General features: G+C 39.1%; 1 protein-coding gene across 9 annotated transcripts in view; it reads right to left on the bottom strand.

Annotated features, from left to right (window-relative positions):
- The window catches only part of MAGI1 (membrane associated guanylate kinase, WW and PDZ domain containing 1), a 685,858-nt gene that overhangs the window by 109,563 nt on the left and 557,571 nt on the right, over positions 1-18,724 (bottom strand). For 7 of the 9 annotated variants that reach the window (XM_023200351.2, XM_023200341.2, XM_023200334.2 and 4 more), the window contains exon 5: positions 14,089-14,290. In XM_023200351.2, coding sequence (XP_023056119.1) covers positions 14,089-14,290 — 202 coding nt within the window. Of the gene's footprint in view, positions 1-14,088; positions 14,294-18,724 lie in introns of all 9 variants that reach the window. The other 2 variants (XM_031935182.1, XM_031935183.1) reach the window with 1 other exon arrangement.

Genomic DNA, 18,724 nt, shown 5'->3' with positions numbered 1-18,724 from the left:
CTAGCCAATTTTCCCAGCACCATTTATTAAATAGGGAACCCTTTCTCCATTGCTTGTTTTTGTCAGGTTTGTCAAAGGTCACATGGTTGTAGATGTGTGGTGTTATTTCTGAGGGCTCTGTTCTGTTCCATTGGTCTATATCTCTGTTTTGGTACCAGTACCATGCTGTTTTGGTTACTGTAGCCTTATAGAATAGTTTAAAGTCAGATAGCATGATGCCTTCAACTTTGTTCTTTTGGCTTAGGATTGTCTTGGCTACACAGGCTCTTTTTTTGGTTCTATATGAAATTTAAAGTAGTTTTTTCTAATTCTGTGAAGAAAGTCAATGGTAGTTGATGGGGATAGTACTGAATCTATAAATTACTTTGGGCAGTATGGCCATTTTCACAATATTGATTCTTCTTATCCATGAACATGGAAAGTTTTTCCATATGTTTGTGTCCTCTCTTATTTCCTTGAGCAGTGGTTTGTAGTTCTTCATGAAGAGACCCTTCACATCCCTTGTAAGTTGTATTACTAGGTATTTTATTCTCTTTGTAGCAGTTGTGAATGGGAGTTCACTCAAGATTTGGCTCTCTGTCTACTATTGGTGTATAGGAATGCTTGTGATTTTTGCACATTGATTTTGTATCCTGAGACTTTGCTGAAGTTGTTTACAAGCTTAAGGAGTTTTTAGGCTGAGATGATGGGGTTTTCTAAATATGCAATCATTTCATCTGCAAATAGAGATAATTTGACTTCCTCTCTTCCTATTTGAATACCCTTTATTTCTTTCTCTTGCCTGATTGCCGTAGCCAGAACTTCCAGGTGGTGAGAGAGGGTATCCTTGTCTCATGCCAGTTTCAAAGGGAATGCTTCCAGCTTTTGCTCATTCAGTATAATATCAGCTGAGGGTCTGTAATAAATAGCTCTTATTATTTTGAGATATGTTCCATCAATAACTAGTTTGAGTGTTTTTACCATGAAAGGGTGTTGAATTTTATTGAAGGCCTTTTCTGCAACTATTGAGATAATCATGTGGTTTTTGTCATTGGTTCCATTTATGTGATGGATTATGTTTATTGACTTGCATATGTTGAAGATGACTTGATTGTGGTGGATAAGCGTTTTACTGTGGATTCGGTTTGCCAGTATTTTATTAAGGATTTTCACATCAATGTCACATCAATGTTCATCAAGGATATTGGCCTGAAATTTGTGTGTGTGTGTGTGTGTGTGTGTGTCTGCCAGGTTTTGGTATCAGGATGATGCTGGCCTCACAAAAAAAGTTAGGGGAGACACCCTCTTTTTCTATTGCTTGGAATAGTTTCAGAAGGAATTATACCAGCTCCTCTTTGTACCTCTGGTAGTATTTGGCTGTGAATCTGTCTGGTTCTGGGCTTTTTTTGGTTGGTAGGTTATTCATTACTGTCTCAATTTCAGAAGTTGTTATTGGTCTATTCAGGAATGCAACTTCTTTCTGGTTTAGTCTTGGGTGAGTGTATGTGTCCAGGAATTTATCCATCTCTTCTAGATTTTCTAGTTTATTTGCGTAGAGATATTTATACTATTCTCTGATGCTAGTTTGTATTTCTGTAGGACCAGTGGTGATATCTCCTTTATCATTTTTTAATTGTGTTTATTTGATTCTTCTCTCTTTCAGGGATGCCCTGTGGAGAGGAGGAATCTCCACCCCTTATTATCTTGAATGACTTTAGGGTCCATAGCGAGTCCTTATTTAAATCCTAATATTGACAATTTGGTCTTCTCTCATTTTTTCTTTCTCAATCTTATTAGAGATTCTTCAATTTTTTTAATCCTTTTGAAGAATCAGCTATTTCTTTCATTGATTTTTGTCTATTGTTTTTCTGCTCTTGATAGCACTGATTTCTCCTCTTATCTTTATTATTTCCTTCCATCTTTTTGCATTTCAGTTATTCTTCTCATTCCAGGTTCTTACATTGCAAGTTTAGATTGTTAATTTGAGACTTCTCCTCTTTTCTCATATATATGTTTAGTGCTATAAATTTACCTCTCATCACTGCCTTGACTGTGTCGCACCTATTTTAATGTGCTGTATTTACATTTTCATTCAGTTCAATTTATTTACTTATCTTTAATTTCCCTTGAGACTTCCTCTTTGACCCATAGATTATTTAAGAGTATGTTGTTTAGTTTACTTCTAATTCATTGGAGATTTTCCTACTGTATCTGACATTAATATGTCAACTCTTGCTCTTTTGATTAACATTTGCAAGATATATTTTCCCATCCTTTACTTTCAACATACCTATATTGTTACATTTGAAATAATGCATCACAGATAGCACACAATTAGGTCATGCTTTTTAATTCACTTTGCCATTCCCCAACTTTAAATTGCTGTATTTAGTTCACTTTATTAAATGTTGTTATTGATAGGTTAGGGCTTAAGTCTTCCATTTTGCTTGTAATTTTTTTTTTGTTCTGTTTTTCTTTCCTCTGTTTTATTTTTCTGGCCTTTCTGTGGGTTACATGAATATTTTAGAATTCCATTTTTATATATCTACAGTACTGTTGAGTATATCTCCTTTGTATAGCTTGTAAGTGGCTGCTTTAGACACTACGTTACATACATATGCACATATTATATATATATAATTTATAAATATATTTAATATATCTTATAGTCTACTGACATCATCATTTTACCACTTTGACTGAAGTAGATAAACCTTATCTCCATTGATATTCTTTTACCCTCCCTCACTTATAATAAATTATCTTAAATAGTCTCTCTACACACATTTAGAACCATTAAACAGTATTATGGTTGCTTCAACACTTAAACATAATTTGGAAAATTTAAAGAGATGTCAATTATATCTCAATAAAAATGGGAAAAAAGAAAACTCAAAAGGTGAAGAAAAGTATTTTATTTATCTATAGTTTTACTTTCTCCATTCTTCTATTTTCCTGATTGTTTTTGTTTGTATTTTTAGAATTTTGGTTTTGTTTTAGAATTTTCTTTTTGTTCACAGAACACCCTTTGGCCATTTATTGAGAGCAGGCCTGCAGGCAGCAAATTTTCTTAGTTTTCTTACATTTAAGAATATTTTCATTTTCCCTTGATTCCTAAAAGATATTTTCACTGGATGTAGAATTCTGGGTTAATTCTTTTTTCTTTCAGCACTATAAAAATGCTATGCCACTTCCTTTCAGCCTTTGTTGCTTCTGATGACAAATATGCTGTCATTTTACTTGTTTCAATAACATACATAGGGTGTCATTTCTTGTTGCTTTCAACGTTTTTCTGGTTTTAGCTTTCAAAAATTTGACTATGAATGTGTCTTGCTATAGTTTTCTCTTTTTTTTCAATTTTATTATTATTATTATTATTATTATTATTATTATTATACTTTAAGTTCTAGGGTACATGTACATAACATGCAGGTTTGTTACATATGTATACTTGTGCCATGTTGGTGTGCTGCACCCATCAACTCGTCAGCACCCATCAAATCGTCATTTACATCAGGTATAACTCCCAATGCAATCCCTCGCCCTTACCCCCTCCCCGTGATAGGCCCCGGTGTGTGATGTTCCCCTTCCAATGTCCAAGTGATCTCATTGTTCAGTTCCCACCTATGAGTGAGAACATGCGGTGTTTGGTTTTCTGTTCTTGTGATAGTTTGCTGAGAATGATGGTTTCCAGCTGCATCCATGTCCCTACAAAGGACGCAAACTCATCCTTTTTTATGGCTACATAGTATTCTACGGTGTATATGTGCCACATTTTCTTAATCCAGTCTGTCACTGTTGGACATTTCGGTTGATTCCAAGTCTTTGCTATTGTGAATAGTGCCGCAATAAACATACGTGTGCATGTGTCTTTATAGCAGCAAGATTTATAATCCTTTGGGTATATGCCCAGTAATGGGATGGCTGGGTCATATGGCACTTCTAGTTCTAGATCCTTGAGGAATCGCCATACTGTTTTCCATAATGGTTGAACTAGTTTACAATCCCCCCAACAGTGTAAAAGTGTTCCTATTTCTTCACATCCTCTCCAGCACCTGCTGTTTCCTGACTTTTTAATGACTGCCATTCTAACTGGTGTGAGATGGTATCTCATTGTGGTTTTGATTTGCATTTCTCTGATGGCCAGTGATGATGAGCATTTTTTGATGTGTCTGTTGGCTGTATGAATGTCTTCTTTTAAGAGATGTCTGTTCATATCCTTTCCCCACTTTTTCATGGGGTTGTTTGTTTTTTTCTTGTATATTTGTTTGAGTTCTTTGTAGGTTCTGGATATTAGCCCTTTGTCAGATGAGTAGATTGCAAAAACTTTCTCCCATTCTGTAGGTTGCCTGTTCACTCTGATGGTAGTTTCTTTTGCTGTGCAGAAGCTCTTTAGTTTAATTAGATCTCATTTGTCAATTTTGGCTTTTGCTGCCATTACTTTTGATGTTTTAGACATGAAGTCCTTGCCCATGCCTATGTCCTGAATGGTATTACCTAGGTTTTCTTAGAGGGTTTCTATGGTATTAGGTCTAACATTTAAGTCTGTAATCCATCTTGAATTAATTCTCATATAAGGAGTAAGGAAAAGATCCAGTTTCAGCTTTCTACTTATGGCTAGCCAATTTTCCCAGCACCATTTATTAAATAGGGAATCCTTTCCCCATTTCTTGTTTTTGTCAGGTTTGTCAAAGATCAGATAGCTGTAGATGTGTGGTATTATTTCTGAGGACTCTGTTCTGTTCCATTGGTCTATATCTCTGTTTTGGTACCAGTACCATGCTGTTTTGGTTACTGTAGCCTTGTAGTATAGTTAGTCAGGTAGCGTGATGCCTCCAGCTTTGTTCTTTTGGCTTAGGATTGTCTTGGCAATGCGGGCTCTTCTTTGGTTTCATATGAACTTTAAAGCAGTTTTTTCCAATTCTGTGAAGAAACTCATTGGTAGCTTGATGGGAATGGCATTAAATGTGTAAATTACCTTGGGCAGTATGGCCATTTTCACGATATTGATTCTTCCTATCCATGAGCATGGTATGTTCTTCCATTTGATTGTGTCCTCTTTGATTTCACTGAGCAGTGGTTTGTAGTTCTCCTTGAAGAGGTCCTTTATATCCCTTGTAAGTTGGATTCCTAGGTATTTTATTCTCTTTGAAGCAATTGTGAATGGAAGTTCATTCATGATTGGGCTCTCTGTTACTGGTGCATAAGAATGTGTGTGATTTTTGCACATTAATTTTGTATCCTGAGACTTTGCTGAAGTTTCTTATCAGCTTAAGGAGATTTTGGGCTGAGACAATGGGGTTTTCTAAATATACAATCATGTCATCTGCAAACAGGGACAATTTGACTTCTTCTTTTCCTAACTGAATACCTTTTATTTCTTTCTCTTGCCTGATTGCCCTGGCCAGAACTTCCAACACTATGTTGAATAGGAGTGGTGAGAGAGGGCATCCTTGCCTTGTGCCAGTTTTCAAAGGGAATTTTTCCAGTTTTTGCCCATTCAGTATGATATTGGCTGTGGGTTTGTCATAAATAGCTCTTATTATTTTGAGATACGTTCCATCAATACCGAATTTATTGAGAGTTTTTAGCATGAAGGGCTGTTGAATTTTGTCAAAGGCCTTTTCGGCATCTATTGAGATAATCATGTGGTTTTTGTCTTTGGTTCTGTTTATATGCTGGATTACGTTTATTGATTTGCGAATGTTGAACCCGCCTTGCATCCCAGGGAAGAAGCCCACTTGACCATGGAGGATAAGCTTTTTGATGTGCTGCTGGATCCGGTTTGCCAGTATTTTATTGAGGATTTTTGCATCGATGTTCATCAGGGATATTGGTCTAAAATTCTCTTTTTTTGTTGTGTCTCTGCCAGGCTTTGGTATCAGGATGATGTTGGCCTCACAAAATGAGTTAGGGAGGATTCCCTCTTTTTCTATTGATTGGAATAGTTTCAGAAGGAATGGTACCAGCTCCTCCTTGTATCTCTGGTAGAATTCGGCTGTGAATCCATCTGGTCCTGGACTTTTGTTGGTTGGTAGGCTATTAATTATTGCCTCAATTTCAGAGCCTGCTATTGGTCTATTCAGGAATTCAACTTCTTCCTGGTTTAGTCTTGGAAGAGTGTAAGTGTCCAGGAAATTATCCATTTCTTCTAGATTTTCTAGTTGATTTGCGTAGAGGTGTTTATAGTATTCTCTGATGGTAGTTTGTATTTCCGTAGGGTCGGTAGTGATAACCCCTTTATCATTTTTTATTGCGTCTATTTGATTCTTCTCTTTCTTCTTTATTAGTCTTGCTAGCAGTCTATCAATTTTGTTGATCTTTTCAAAAAACCAACTCCTGGATTCATTGATTTTTTGGAGGGTTTTTTGTTTCTCTATCTCCTTTAGTTCTGCTCTGATCTTAGTTATTTTTGCCTTACGCTAGTTTTTGAATGTGTTTGCTCTTGCTTCTCTAGTTCTTTTAATTGTGATGTTAGAGTGTCAGTTTTAGATCTTTCCAGCTTTCTCTTGTGGGCACTGTGTTATAAATTTCTCTCTACACACTGCTTTAAATGTGTCCCAGAGATTCTGGTATGTTGTATCTTTGTTCTCATTGGTTTCAAAGAACATCTTTATTTCTGCCTTCATTTCGTTATGTACTCAGTAGTCATTCAGGAGTAGGCTGTTCAGTTTCCATGTAGTTGAGTGGTTTTGATTGAGTTTCTTAGTCCTGAGTTCTAGTTTGATTGCACTGTGGTCTGAGAGACAGTTTGTTATAATTTCTGTTCTTGTACGTTTGCTGAGGAGTGCCTTACTTCCAATTATGTGGTGAATTTTGGAATAAGTGTGATGTGGTGCTGAGAAGAATGTATATTCTGTTGATTTGGGGTGGAGACTTCTGTAGATGTCTATTAGGTCTGCTTGCTGCAGAGATGAGTTCAATTCCTGGATATCCTTAACTTTCTGTCTCGTTGATCTGTCTAATGTTGACAGTGGGGGGTTGAAGTCTCCCATTATTATTGTATGGGAGTCTAAGTCTCTTTGTAAGTCTCTAAGGACTTGCTTACGAATCTGGGTCCTCCTGTATTGGGTGCATATATATTTAGGATCGTTAGCTCTTCCTGTTGAATTGATCCCTTTGCCATTATGTAATGGCCTTCCTTGTCTCTTTAGATGTTTGATGGTTTAGTCTGTTTTATCAGAGACTAGTATTGCAACCTCTGCTTTTTTTTGTTCTCCATTTGCTTGGTAGATCTTTCTCCATCCCTTTATTTTGAGCCTATGTATGTCTCTGCATGTGAGATGGGTCTCCTGAACACAGCAAACTGATGGGTCTTGACTCTTTATCCAGTTTGCCAGTCTGTGTCTTTTAATTGGAGCATTTAGTCCATTAACATTTAAGGTTAATATTGTTATGTGTGAACTTGATCCTGCCATTATGATATTAACTGGTTATTTTGCTCGTTAGTTGATGCAGTTTCTTCCTAGCCTCAATGGTCTTTACATTTTGGCATGTTTTTGCAATGGCTGGTACTGGTTGTTCCTTTCCATGTTTAGTGCTTCCTTCAGGGTCTCTTGTAAGGCAGGCCTGGTGGTGATAAAATCTCTAAGCATTTGCTTATCTGTAAAGGATTTTATTTCTCCTTCACTTATGAAACTTAGTTTGGCTGGATATGAAATTCTGGGTTTAGAATTCTCTTCTTTAAGAATGTTGAATATTGGCCCCCACTCTCTTCTGGCTTGTAGAGTTTCTGCCGAGAGATCTGCTGTTAGTCTGATGGGCTTCCCTTTGTGGGTAACCCGACCTTTCTCTCTGGTTGCCCTTAAGATTTTTTCCTTCGTTTCAATTTTGGTGAATCTGGCAATTATGTGTCTTAGAGTTGCTCTTCTTAAGGAGTATCTTTGTGGCATTCTCTGTATTTCCTGAATTTGAATGTTGGCCTGCCCTACTAGGTTGGGGAAGTTCTCCTGGATGATATCCTGAAGAGTGTTTTCCAACTTGGTTCCGTTTTCCCCCTCACTTTCAGGTACCCCAATCAGACATAGATTTGGTCTTTTTACATAATCCCATACTTCTTGCAGGCTTTGTTTATTTCTTTTTCTTCTTTTTTCTTTAGATTTCTCTTCTCACTTCATTTCATTCATTTTATCCTCAATCGCTGATACTCTTTCTTTCAGTTGATCGAGTCGGTTACTGAAGCTTATGCATTTGTCACGTATTTCTCGTGTCATGGTTTTCATCTCTACCAGTTTATTTATGGCCTTCTCTGCATTAATTATTCTAGTTATCACTTCTTCCACTCTTTTTTCAAGATTTTTAGTTTCTTTGCGCTGGGTACGTAATTCCTCCTTTAGCTCTGAGACGTTTGATGGACTGAAGCCTTCTTCTCTCATCTTGTCAAAGTCATTCTCTGTCCAGCTTTGATCCGTTGCTGGCGATGAGCTGCATTCCTTTGAAGGGGGAGATGCGCTCTTATTTTTTGAATTTCCAGCTTTTCTGCCCTGCTTTTTCCCCATCTTTGTGGTTTTATCTGTCACTGGTCTTTGATGATGGTGACGTACTGATGGGGTTTTGATATAGGTGTCCTTCCTGTTTGATAGGTTTCCTTCTGACTGTCAGGACCCTCAGCTATAGGTCTGTTGGAGATTGCTTGAGGTCCACTCCAGACCCTGTTTGCCTGGGTATCAGCAGCAGAGGTTGCAGAAGATAGAATATTGCTGAACAGCGAGTGCACCTGTCTGATTCTTGCTTTGGAAGCTTCCTCTCAGAGGTGTACTCCACCGTGTGAGGTGTGGGGTGTCGGTCTGCCCCTAGTGGGGGATGTCTCCCAGTTAGGCTACTCAGGGGTCAGGGACCCACTTGAGCAGGCAGTCTGTCCGTTCTCAGATCTCAACCTCCGTGTTGGGAGATTCACTGCTCTCTTCAAAGCTGTCAGACAGAGTCGTTTGCGTCTGCAGAGGTTTCTGCTGCTTTTTGTTGTTGTTGTTGTTGTTTAACTGTGCCCTGTCCCCAGAGGTGGAGTCTACAGAGACAGACAGGGCTCTTTGAGCTGCTGTGAGCTCCACCCAGTGCCAGCTTCCCAGCAGCTTTGTTTACCTACTTAAGCCTCAGCAATGGCGGGCACCCCTCCCCCAACCTCGCTGCTGCCTTGCTGTTAGATCACAGACTGCTGTGCTAGCAATGAGGGAGGCTCCGTGGGCATGGGACCCTCCCGGCCAGGTATGGGATACAATCTCCTGGTGTGCCCATTTGCTAAGACCCTTGGTAAAGCGCAGTATTGGGGTGGGAGTTACCCGATTTTCCAGGTGTTGTTTGTCTCAGTTACCCTGGCTAGGAAAAGGGATTCACTTCCCCCTTGCACTTCCCAGGTGAGGTGATGCCTCGCCCTGCTTCAGCTCTTGCTGGTCGGGCTGCAGCAGCTGACCAGCACTGATTGTCCGGCACTCCCTAGTGAGATGAACCCAGTACCTCAGTTGAAAATGCAGAAATCACCTGTCTTCTGTGTCCCTCGCGCTGGGAGCTGGAGACTGGAGCTGTTCCTATTCAGCCATCTTGCTCCGACCCTCTTGCTGTAGTTTTCTTTGGGTTCAGCCAGCTTACTGAATCTGTAGGTTTATTTCTTTTGCCAAATTCAGAAAATTTTCAACCATTAGTTCTTCAAGTACTTTTCTTTTCAGTCCCACCCACTTTCTCTTCCCCTGGGACTCCAATGAAATAAATGTTAGATCTTTTGTTATTGTTCCAAGTGCCCCTGAAGCTCTGTTTGTTTGTATTTTTGGTCGTTTTTTTTTCCCCCAGTTGATTTTCCTCTCTGTTGTTCTTATTGGGTAATTTCTATTTTCAGGTCCACAGATTCTTTCCTCTCCCCACTCTCTTCTGCTGTTGAATCCATCTACTAAGCTTTTTGTTTTGGCTATTGTAATTTTCAGTTGAAAAATTACTATTGTTTTTTTAAATCTTCTATGGCTTTGCTGAGACTTTCTATTTTTGGCTGAAATATTCTAATTTTCTATTTGGCTTAAGCATGGTATAACTGCTTGATGAAGTAATTTTATAATGGCTGCATTAAAATCTGTTACGTAATTCTAACAGTGCTATTATCCCTGCGTTGGTATTTACTCATCACCTTTTTTCACTCATTTTGATATCTTCCTGATTCTTAGGATAACAAGTGATTTTTTTTTTTTTTTATTAATGTGGATCTTTTTGGTATTACATTATAGGGGTCTGGATCTTAAACCTTCTATTGGCTTTTCCTAATATGGCTGAAAAGAGGAAAGGGGGTTATCTGTTACTTTTAGGTGGGGTCCTCACTTGGCTTTTGTTGACACCGGAGAGGGGAATGGGCTCCTTCTTACTGCTGGGTGGGGATGGTGGCTTGAGCTCCCCTCTAGGCCTTTGTTGATACCAGCTAGGCTGGGAGGGGTAGGACTATCTCACTATTGCTCACAAGGTGGCCTCTCTGACTCCACACGGAGAGGGTCGGCTCTTTACCACTGGATGGTGGTAAAAATCCTGATTCTCCTCTAAACCTCCTCTGACATCACACCAGTGGGGAGGAAGAGGGTGTTTCATTACTGCCAGGTGGGGTGGAAGTCCTGAGTTCCCTCAAGTGGTCTCCACTAAATCTATGTGGAAATAAGGGGAATCTCCTTACTGCCTGGATGCAAAGTGCCAGCTCTACACTTGGCGTTTTCTGACACCACCCAGCAGGGAAGTTTCAGCTTCTAGTCACACAGCCTGTCCAGGATAGAAGTCTAAGCTTCTACCCTCGGGGCGTGGGACCACAGGTTTTTCTGTGCTGTTGCTAGAGTAGAATGGTTGTTGAATAAAAGTTTTCTGTCTTGTAGGATGCCCCTTTCCTGATCCTTTGGCTAGAGACAGCAGGCTTTTATTAGGGCTTTATTTGCCTCCATCTGTTAGTATTTCTGGGTTGCTGGCTCTTTAGCTCTAAGTCTGGATAAATGAAGTAAAACAGAAAGGGAACTCATCACCTAGTATTCCTTTGATCCCAGGTTCCCTAGCAAGTCTGTCTTATTTGCTCTTCCTTTCAAAGACTTCTTATGTTTATTTGCTGTACAACGTCAAAGGTTTATAAATCAATGCTTGATTTTTCACAGTTCTTTTAAATTTCTACTATTTCTTCAATTTCCCAAAAACTATAAAACAAATGTATATATTTTTGCGTGTGAATGTACACACACGCACATGTATAAACAAGGTAGATCTGGTTCTAATGCGGTTTAATTTGCTATTCAATGTAAGATATCCTAAAAAGAAGATTTTTAGAATGAAAAACACATGAAAACAAAGTAACCGGTATATACAATTTAGGCTAAAAATATAAATGATATGTATCTAATCACTTAATATATGTGGAATTTGATAGTCGCAAACAAATCCCATAATTATCATAAGCCACATTTTTGTATAATTTTTCTACTAAACCTTAGGCAAGTGAAACATTGGCTTTACATCACCTAAAAGCTAAGTTATAAAAACTAGGTAAATCACTACATTCTCTTGAAAGCCAGCCATAGTTTAGAACGCCAGCATCCTGCTAACCATCAAGATATCCAACTTCCCTTTTTCCAATGGATCAAGTTAGTTTTGAACAAAATTACTGGTACATTCTTTTCTAAGAATCTGAGTTTCACAGATTAATCTGTACCAGGAACACCTAATATCCTTCCCTTTTCTCAGCATAATTCTTCTTTACTAATGTGACATAATTTCAAAGGCAATTTATTGCAAAAGCTAAGTAAAACATCCTGATTTTATGGTTGGCATCCATTTTTATAACAATGTTTAAACTCCTCAGAATAACCACAGCTAATGATGATGAAAATGGTAACAATAACAGTAGTGATCACTAATTAGTACTAGCCCAAGAACTTTAGTTTCTCTATCTCCTCTAATTCTTACCAACAGTTTGACAAGGTAGGTACAATTCATAGTATTCATGTTCTCTTTTTACATATATATATAGAAAACTGAGACGCAAGAGGTAAACTAAAGCTCCTAAGGTCAAATAACTTGTAAATGATAGAAACAACATCACCCTTTAGTTGAGCTCTTAATTGATACACTTCTTGACTCTCAAGAAAAGACTACTTCTTTTATCCTTATCTTTAAAAAGCAGTTGTCATTAACATGAAGACAGAAACATGAGTTGTCCCCTCCCTCTAGCTAGAAAATAGCACAGAAACTCTAATTCACTTATCTCAGAATTCTTCCTGGGTAGGTTCTCACAGAGGGTATTGTTTTTTTTTTGTTTTTTTTTTTTGAGACAGAGCCTTGCTCTGTTACCCAAGCTATGCAGTGGTGCGATCTCTGCTCACTGCAACCTCCATCTGGCAGGTTCAAGTGATTCTCCTGCCTCAGCCTCTCAAGTGGCTGGAACTATAGGCATGCACCACCATACCTGGCTAATTTTTGTATCTTTAAATAGAGATGGAGTTTCACCATGTTGGCCAGGCTGGTCTAGAATTCGTGACTTCAGATGATCTGCCTGCCTTGGCCTCCCAAAATGCTGGGACTACAGGCGTGAGCCACTGTATCCGGCTGTCCAAGAGGGTGTTCTGAGATCCAAGTCTTTTCTCTAACTCCCATATGTTTAGAAAAATCATACTACCTAATTTTCATTGTTTTTTTCTAATTATAAAACATATGCTTAAGTATGCCAGGCTTAGTGACTCACACCTGTAATTCCAGCACTTTGGGAGGCTGAGGTGGGAGGATCACTTAAGCCCAGGAGGTAGAGGCTGCAGTGAGCTATGATCATGCCACGGCACTCCAGCCCAGGCAATACAGTGAGGCCCCATCTCAGGAAGGGAAATAAATAAATAAATAAATAAATAAATAAATAAATAAATAAATAAATAAATAAGTGTGTGTATACACACACACACAAAGTATAAAAAATTCACGACCCACATCAATGAAACATCTGGTTAGAAAGTAAGTTATTTACTTAACTCAAACCCAACTGTTAATAGATACTTCTAGAACTTTCTGCGTCTAGAACTTGATCTACACATTAACAGAAACAAATGTACACACAGAATAGATGTAGGATATGTGTGTATACGTGCATATTTTGCAAAATTGAGATCCTTCTCATAGTTTTCTGCAATGTCCTCCCCTTTGTTATTGTTGACTTAACAGTAGATCAATTTCAATCTATGTGAGTATAATAGATGAAGCTGTGGTTTCATTTTTTAGATAATTTAATCAGGCATTTTCTTTTTCTTAGTGGTACATTAAAACATGATGAATCTCAATGATAGGATAATACAGTCAAAATACTGCATTTAAAAACTGACTACTGTTGGTTAGGAAAACCACATTATCTTAGATTTTCCAGAATGGTTTAAAATGTAGCCTTTTTTCTTTTCCTTTTCAGAAAAGATTATTAAATGTTTAACTATATAGCATTTACATTTTATAAATCTGAAAGACTTTCCTGTCTGTCTGTTCTCAAATCTTAATTCATACACCTTGCACCATGTAAAAATATTAACTTGTGTATTGCAGACCTAAACACAAAATGTAAAAAATGAAAATATTTTTGACTGTGTTAGGCAAAGATTTCCTAGCTACTACAGAAAAAGCACAATTGACTAAAAAGAAAACTGATAAATCAGACTTCATCAAAATTAGGAAGTTTTGCTCTTTGAAAGACATAGTTGAGACAATGAAAAGAAAAGCTGGAGTTGGAGAAAATGCATACAAATCACATATATGATAAAGGAATTGTATCCAGAATATATGAAGAAGTCTTAAAACAATAAGGACATTGCAGTTCAATTAAGAAAAAAAAAGCAACATATTTACTATTTTTAATGGTTAAATATGCTCTTTAAATATTATGTCATAATTTCTATATACCATAATGTAGTTGTCTAAACCTTTAGGGAAATGATTAACTTTATGCTTCCTTAAACTGTTCAGAATCAATAAGTAGATAATTAATTACCTTTGTATGCAAAACTTATTAAACCTTATTAAAAAATACCATCAGTGGGTGATCAATTCCTTAAATGTAGTTTACATTGGCAGCTGCTAGACAGAGGAAAGGAAGGGAAAAGAAAGAGAGATTTAGGTAGAAATAATGGTATACTTTACTCTATAAAATAGACTTCTCCATTTTCGGTATAGGCCATCTCCCAGTTTTCAGGTAGAGGACCTAAATTATCCTCTGCAGAAAGAGGTAGGTATTGAGGGAACTTCTGAGAAGGGTCCGTGATGGGAGCAGCGATGATGCTATTATTCACAGGTGGTAATGCTGTTTCTTGGAGAGTGTGCTCGTCTTGTTCACCAGAATCGGCTGCTTAAACATGTGAAGAGGTGAGAGAGAGAGAGAGAAAGAGAGGGGGGGAAGAAAAAGGTATTCAGCAATCATAACCCATACCTGGGAAGTATGCAACTATACACATCTATATTCTTTTTTTTTTTTTTTTTTCTGAGACGGAGTCTCCCTCTGTCACCCAGACTGTAGTGCAGTGGCCGGATCTCAGCTCACTGCAAGCTGCGCCTCCTGGGTTCGCGCCATTCTCCTGCCTCAGCCTCCCGAGTAGCTGGGACTACAGGCGCCCGCCACCTCGCCTGGCTAATTTTTTTGTATTTTTAGTACAGACGGGGTTTCACCGTGTTAGCCAGGATGGTCTCGATCTCCTGACCTCGTGATCCGCCCGTCTCGGCCTCCCAAAGTGCTGGAATTACAGGCTTGAGCCACCGCGCCCGGCTACACATCTATATTCTTTTTTTTTTTTTTTGTCTGAGACGGAGTCTCGCTCTGTCGCCCAGGCTGGAGTGCAGTGGCCAGATCTCAGCTCACTGCAAGCTCCGCCTCCCGGGTTTACGCCATTCTCCTGCCTCAGCCTCCCGAGCAGCTGGGAATACAGGCGCCCGCCATCTCGCCCGGCTAGTTTTTTGTATTTTTTAGTAGAGACGGGGTTTCACCGTGTAGGCCAGGATGGTCTCGATCTCCTGACCTGGTGATCCACCCGTCTCGGCCTTACACATCTATATTCTTAAACGCTCTTATCCTTTCCTAATTCCTGGCCATTAACTATTACTTCTACTTTATTTAGATGTCTGTCCCTTAATTAGAAAGCATCGAAATGATCAATGAAACTTATTTTACTTATGAGGAAGGGGAAAAAAATCCCAAGTAATGTATTGCTCACAATCTTGGAAATGTCAAAGAAGAAACAAATTCATGACTCAAACTCTTAAACTAAGAAGGCCATTAAAACACAGATGGATCTGCACCCTCATTCCATAGGTATCACTTGATTTCATTATTCAGAAGATGTTTGGGCACAAAAATGTATCCAGGGTGAAAACACAGACACAGTGGCATTATGACCCATTCTTGTATAATTATTTTATGTTATTTTTATATTTGTATAAATATCTTTGGTAGACACAGGCAAAGATCAAAGAATGGTAAATTAAGCTGAAACATATACAAAAGTTTAGAATATGGAGAGAGCTACACCAGTGAGTCAGATTGGAACCTCTTTTGGAAAAGTTATCTTCCTGTGAAAACCCAGACAGTTACCCCGAGAACAGTATCATGTGGGCGGACTGATACGACTTGAGTCTTAAAAGAAGGCTCGAAATACTTGAGTCTCCTTGCCTTCTTATTAACTAGAAACATCAGGGGTGATGTCATCAAAGTATCCCCAAATGGCATTGTTGACATTCTGGTTGAATTTTTATAGAGGCCGATGATATTAAATGTCAATCTCTATGGGGCTTTAAAATTGAATAATCAGGGTATGTAGCAAATTTCTATCTCCCACAGTAATTCTGTAGACATTTCTGATTTAGTGAAAACAGACTGAAGAATGATAAAAGGCTGTTTTCAAAGCTTTCTCTGATGAGAAGCTCCCAATGACACACATGAGAGTAAAGGTAATCTAAAAGCTGGATGGAGGACATGCTAAGCCTACTAAACCACCACCACCACCAAAGACATACTACCCTTGAGGAGGCTGCCTGTAGGTATTCCCAGCCCTGCATCTACCTGCTCTTCTCCTGCTAGCACCACTCAGGCATCCTTGTGGTGCTTCCCTCCACTCCAGGTCCCACATGGTCCAGGAGGGGACCTACTCCTGGCTCCACATCGTACTCCTTGCCAATCTGGAGTATTCTATCATTTTTATCTTTGTTATTAGGTCAGGAATAGGTATGTGATCTAAGGCAAAGAAATTTGAATGTCAGACATGGAAGATTTACTGGAACCATGAAGCCAGAGGTGGTTGCTTGAGGCTGGAGCCTATTTGCTAATAGGTTCTCATGCTGCAGGTATTGGCAGCCATCTTGACATAGCTTGACATGACCTGCCAGAGAATTAAGTCCACACAGAGGAAAGGAGAGGTGAAAGATGGAGAAAGTCATCTAATATCCCAGACTGAGCCTCTGATCTCTGATTTCGTACCTGAAATCAAGGATGCCCATCGTTTTGATTGCTTGAACTCCCAAATTCACTTTCCTGCTTAAATAATTTGAGTTAATTTTGCAACTTGCATCCAAGAGTGCAGATTAATAGATCAACTATAAGTAAGGGAACAGAAAGGAACTAGGCCAACACAGAAGAAAAATTTTGAAATGACTAATCAATAACAAAATAAATTCAAAACCTGGCAAGAATTAAAAGAGTCACCTTTAATTCTCTAGAAGCCAACAAATACTCATTTCTGGCATATCTTGGAAAGTAGACTTTTCACACTTAAGTGCATAAAAGAATCACCTGGAGAGATTGTTAAAATGTGTTATTTCTGGCTCTGTCCTCCAGGAAACAGGTTTGGGGTAAGGTTCCAAAATGCACACTTTTAAAGTACCCAGGTGATGAAGATTCCAGTGCTATAATAACTACACTTTAAAGACAAAGACACTAAGAGTTCTCTTACCAACTAAAAGAAAAAATGATGTAGAAAATCAATTGTTTAAAAAGTTCTAATTTCAGTTGGGAATTACTCTACCCCTTTCTTGGTTTGAACCTGCCATGTTCCAGAATCACTAGAACCTCTGGCTCCTAGGACAGGTGTTGCCGGAAGCCAATGAGCAGAGAGTGGGGCAGTCTCCGGCTACATACTCCTCCGTGCACCAGTGCCAGGCCAGAGATGCAAATGAGATGTGTAGAGAGTGGGTCTAGGCTGAAGGGAGCTGGGCACTCAGTGCCAGTTTGTGCCCTGGAGGAGAGTGGACTTGGGGTTGCCAAACTTCTGACTTTTCAAGACAAGCTGGAAATCTGTATTTTTATGTAAAATCTCCCAAGTTTTCAATCATAATTTCTTTAAAAAATAATGCAGTATGACACCAGTGAAAAATGAAAGGTCATGATTATGAGCACTGACCCCGGAGAGCCTCACTACCTAAGTTTGAATCCTGGCTTTACCACTTACTAATGTGGGCAAAGTACTTAACCTTGTGTGCCTTCACTTGCTCATCTGGAAAATGGGGACAAAAACAATCCCTACCTCACAGAGCTGTGGGGAGGAATAAGTGGATAAGGCACTCAGAATAGTGTCTAGCACATAGTGAGCCACAGTAAGTAGTTGCCAGCAGCAAAAGTACCTCTATCTTCATCAAAATTATGATCAATTTTGTCTTCAGGCCAGACCTGGCCCCCAGCCTGCAAATATGTTACAAATAAGTAGAAAAAGGATAGGTTATAACAACAGACCACAGATCATAGTCTTGTCTGCTTCAAGCTGTGCAGCTTTGCCTTTCTGAGCACGTATTTCTTGATCTGTAAAGTGGGCATAATGTACATGGCATGAGAACAGAATTAACACATGCAAAGTGCCTGGTACCTGCGGCGTGCTCAGTGGGTGCTTGGGACTGAGACCTCTTACTGGAACTACAACTGTCCAAACTCAGTGACTGACTTTTCACTTAGGAGACAGCAAACTGTCAGAATGATAAGGAGAAAGAATAATTTCATTTAAAAATTTTAATTAACCTATTTTAATAGAAACTGGATATAACAGGAAAAGGGTAGTGCCAATGGGTAAGCCACTACATATGAAATGAGATGCACTCAATTTAACACTGAGTGTATACATGTTTACCAAGAAAAAAAAAGTCCTTCCCTCTCAGACACTGCATGAAGGGAATATTAGCCCTCTGGGAAAATCTCTCAGTAATTTTAATTTCCTGGAGGAAAAAAAATCCCTCCAGCAACTAGATCTTACTTTAAATTATCCAAGTATTTGTTTTTATTTTATATCTTTCTATATCTTCTTCTCAGCTCAACAGAATCTGAATCTCATTCTCTGAAAGAAAATGGAAAGTCCAAAAATGAGCTGCTGGCACAGACATATGGCAGACTCAAGAATTCACAGCCTTAGTCATGGCTTTGACTTTGACACATGCTGTGATTTCAGAAAAATCTTTTGTTGGGCATGGTGGCATGTGCCTGTAATCCCAGCTATTCAGGAGGCTGAGGAGGGAGGACTGCTTGAGCCCAGGAGTTTGAGACCAGCTTAGGCAACATAGCGAGACCACATCTCTACAAAAAATTAAAAATTAGCTGGGTGGGCCGGGCACGGCGGCTCAAGCCTGTAATCCCAGCACTTTGGGAGGCCGAGACGGGTGGATCACGAGGTCAGGAGATCGAGACCATCCTGGCTAACATGGTGAAACCCCATCTCTACTAAAAAAACACAAAAAAAACTAGCCGGGCGTGGTGGCGGGCGCCTGTAGTCCCAGCTACTCGGGAGGCTGAGGCAGGAGAATGGCGTGAACC

Source organism: Piliocolobus tephrosceles, chromosome 2 (assembly GCF_002776525.5).
Source record: "Piliocolobus tephrosceles isolate RC106 chromosome 2, ASM277652v3, whole genome shotgun sequence".
NCBI lineage: Eukaryota > Metazoa > Chordata > Mammalia > Primates > Cercopithecidae > Piliocolobus > Piliocolobus tephrosceles.
Note: the sequence above shows the minus strand (reverse complement) of the source record. Positions and strands in the feature narration are given on the sequence as shown.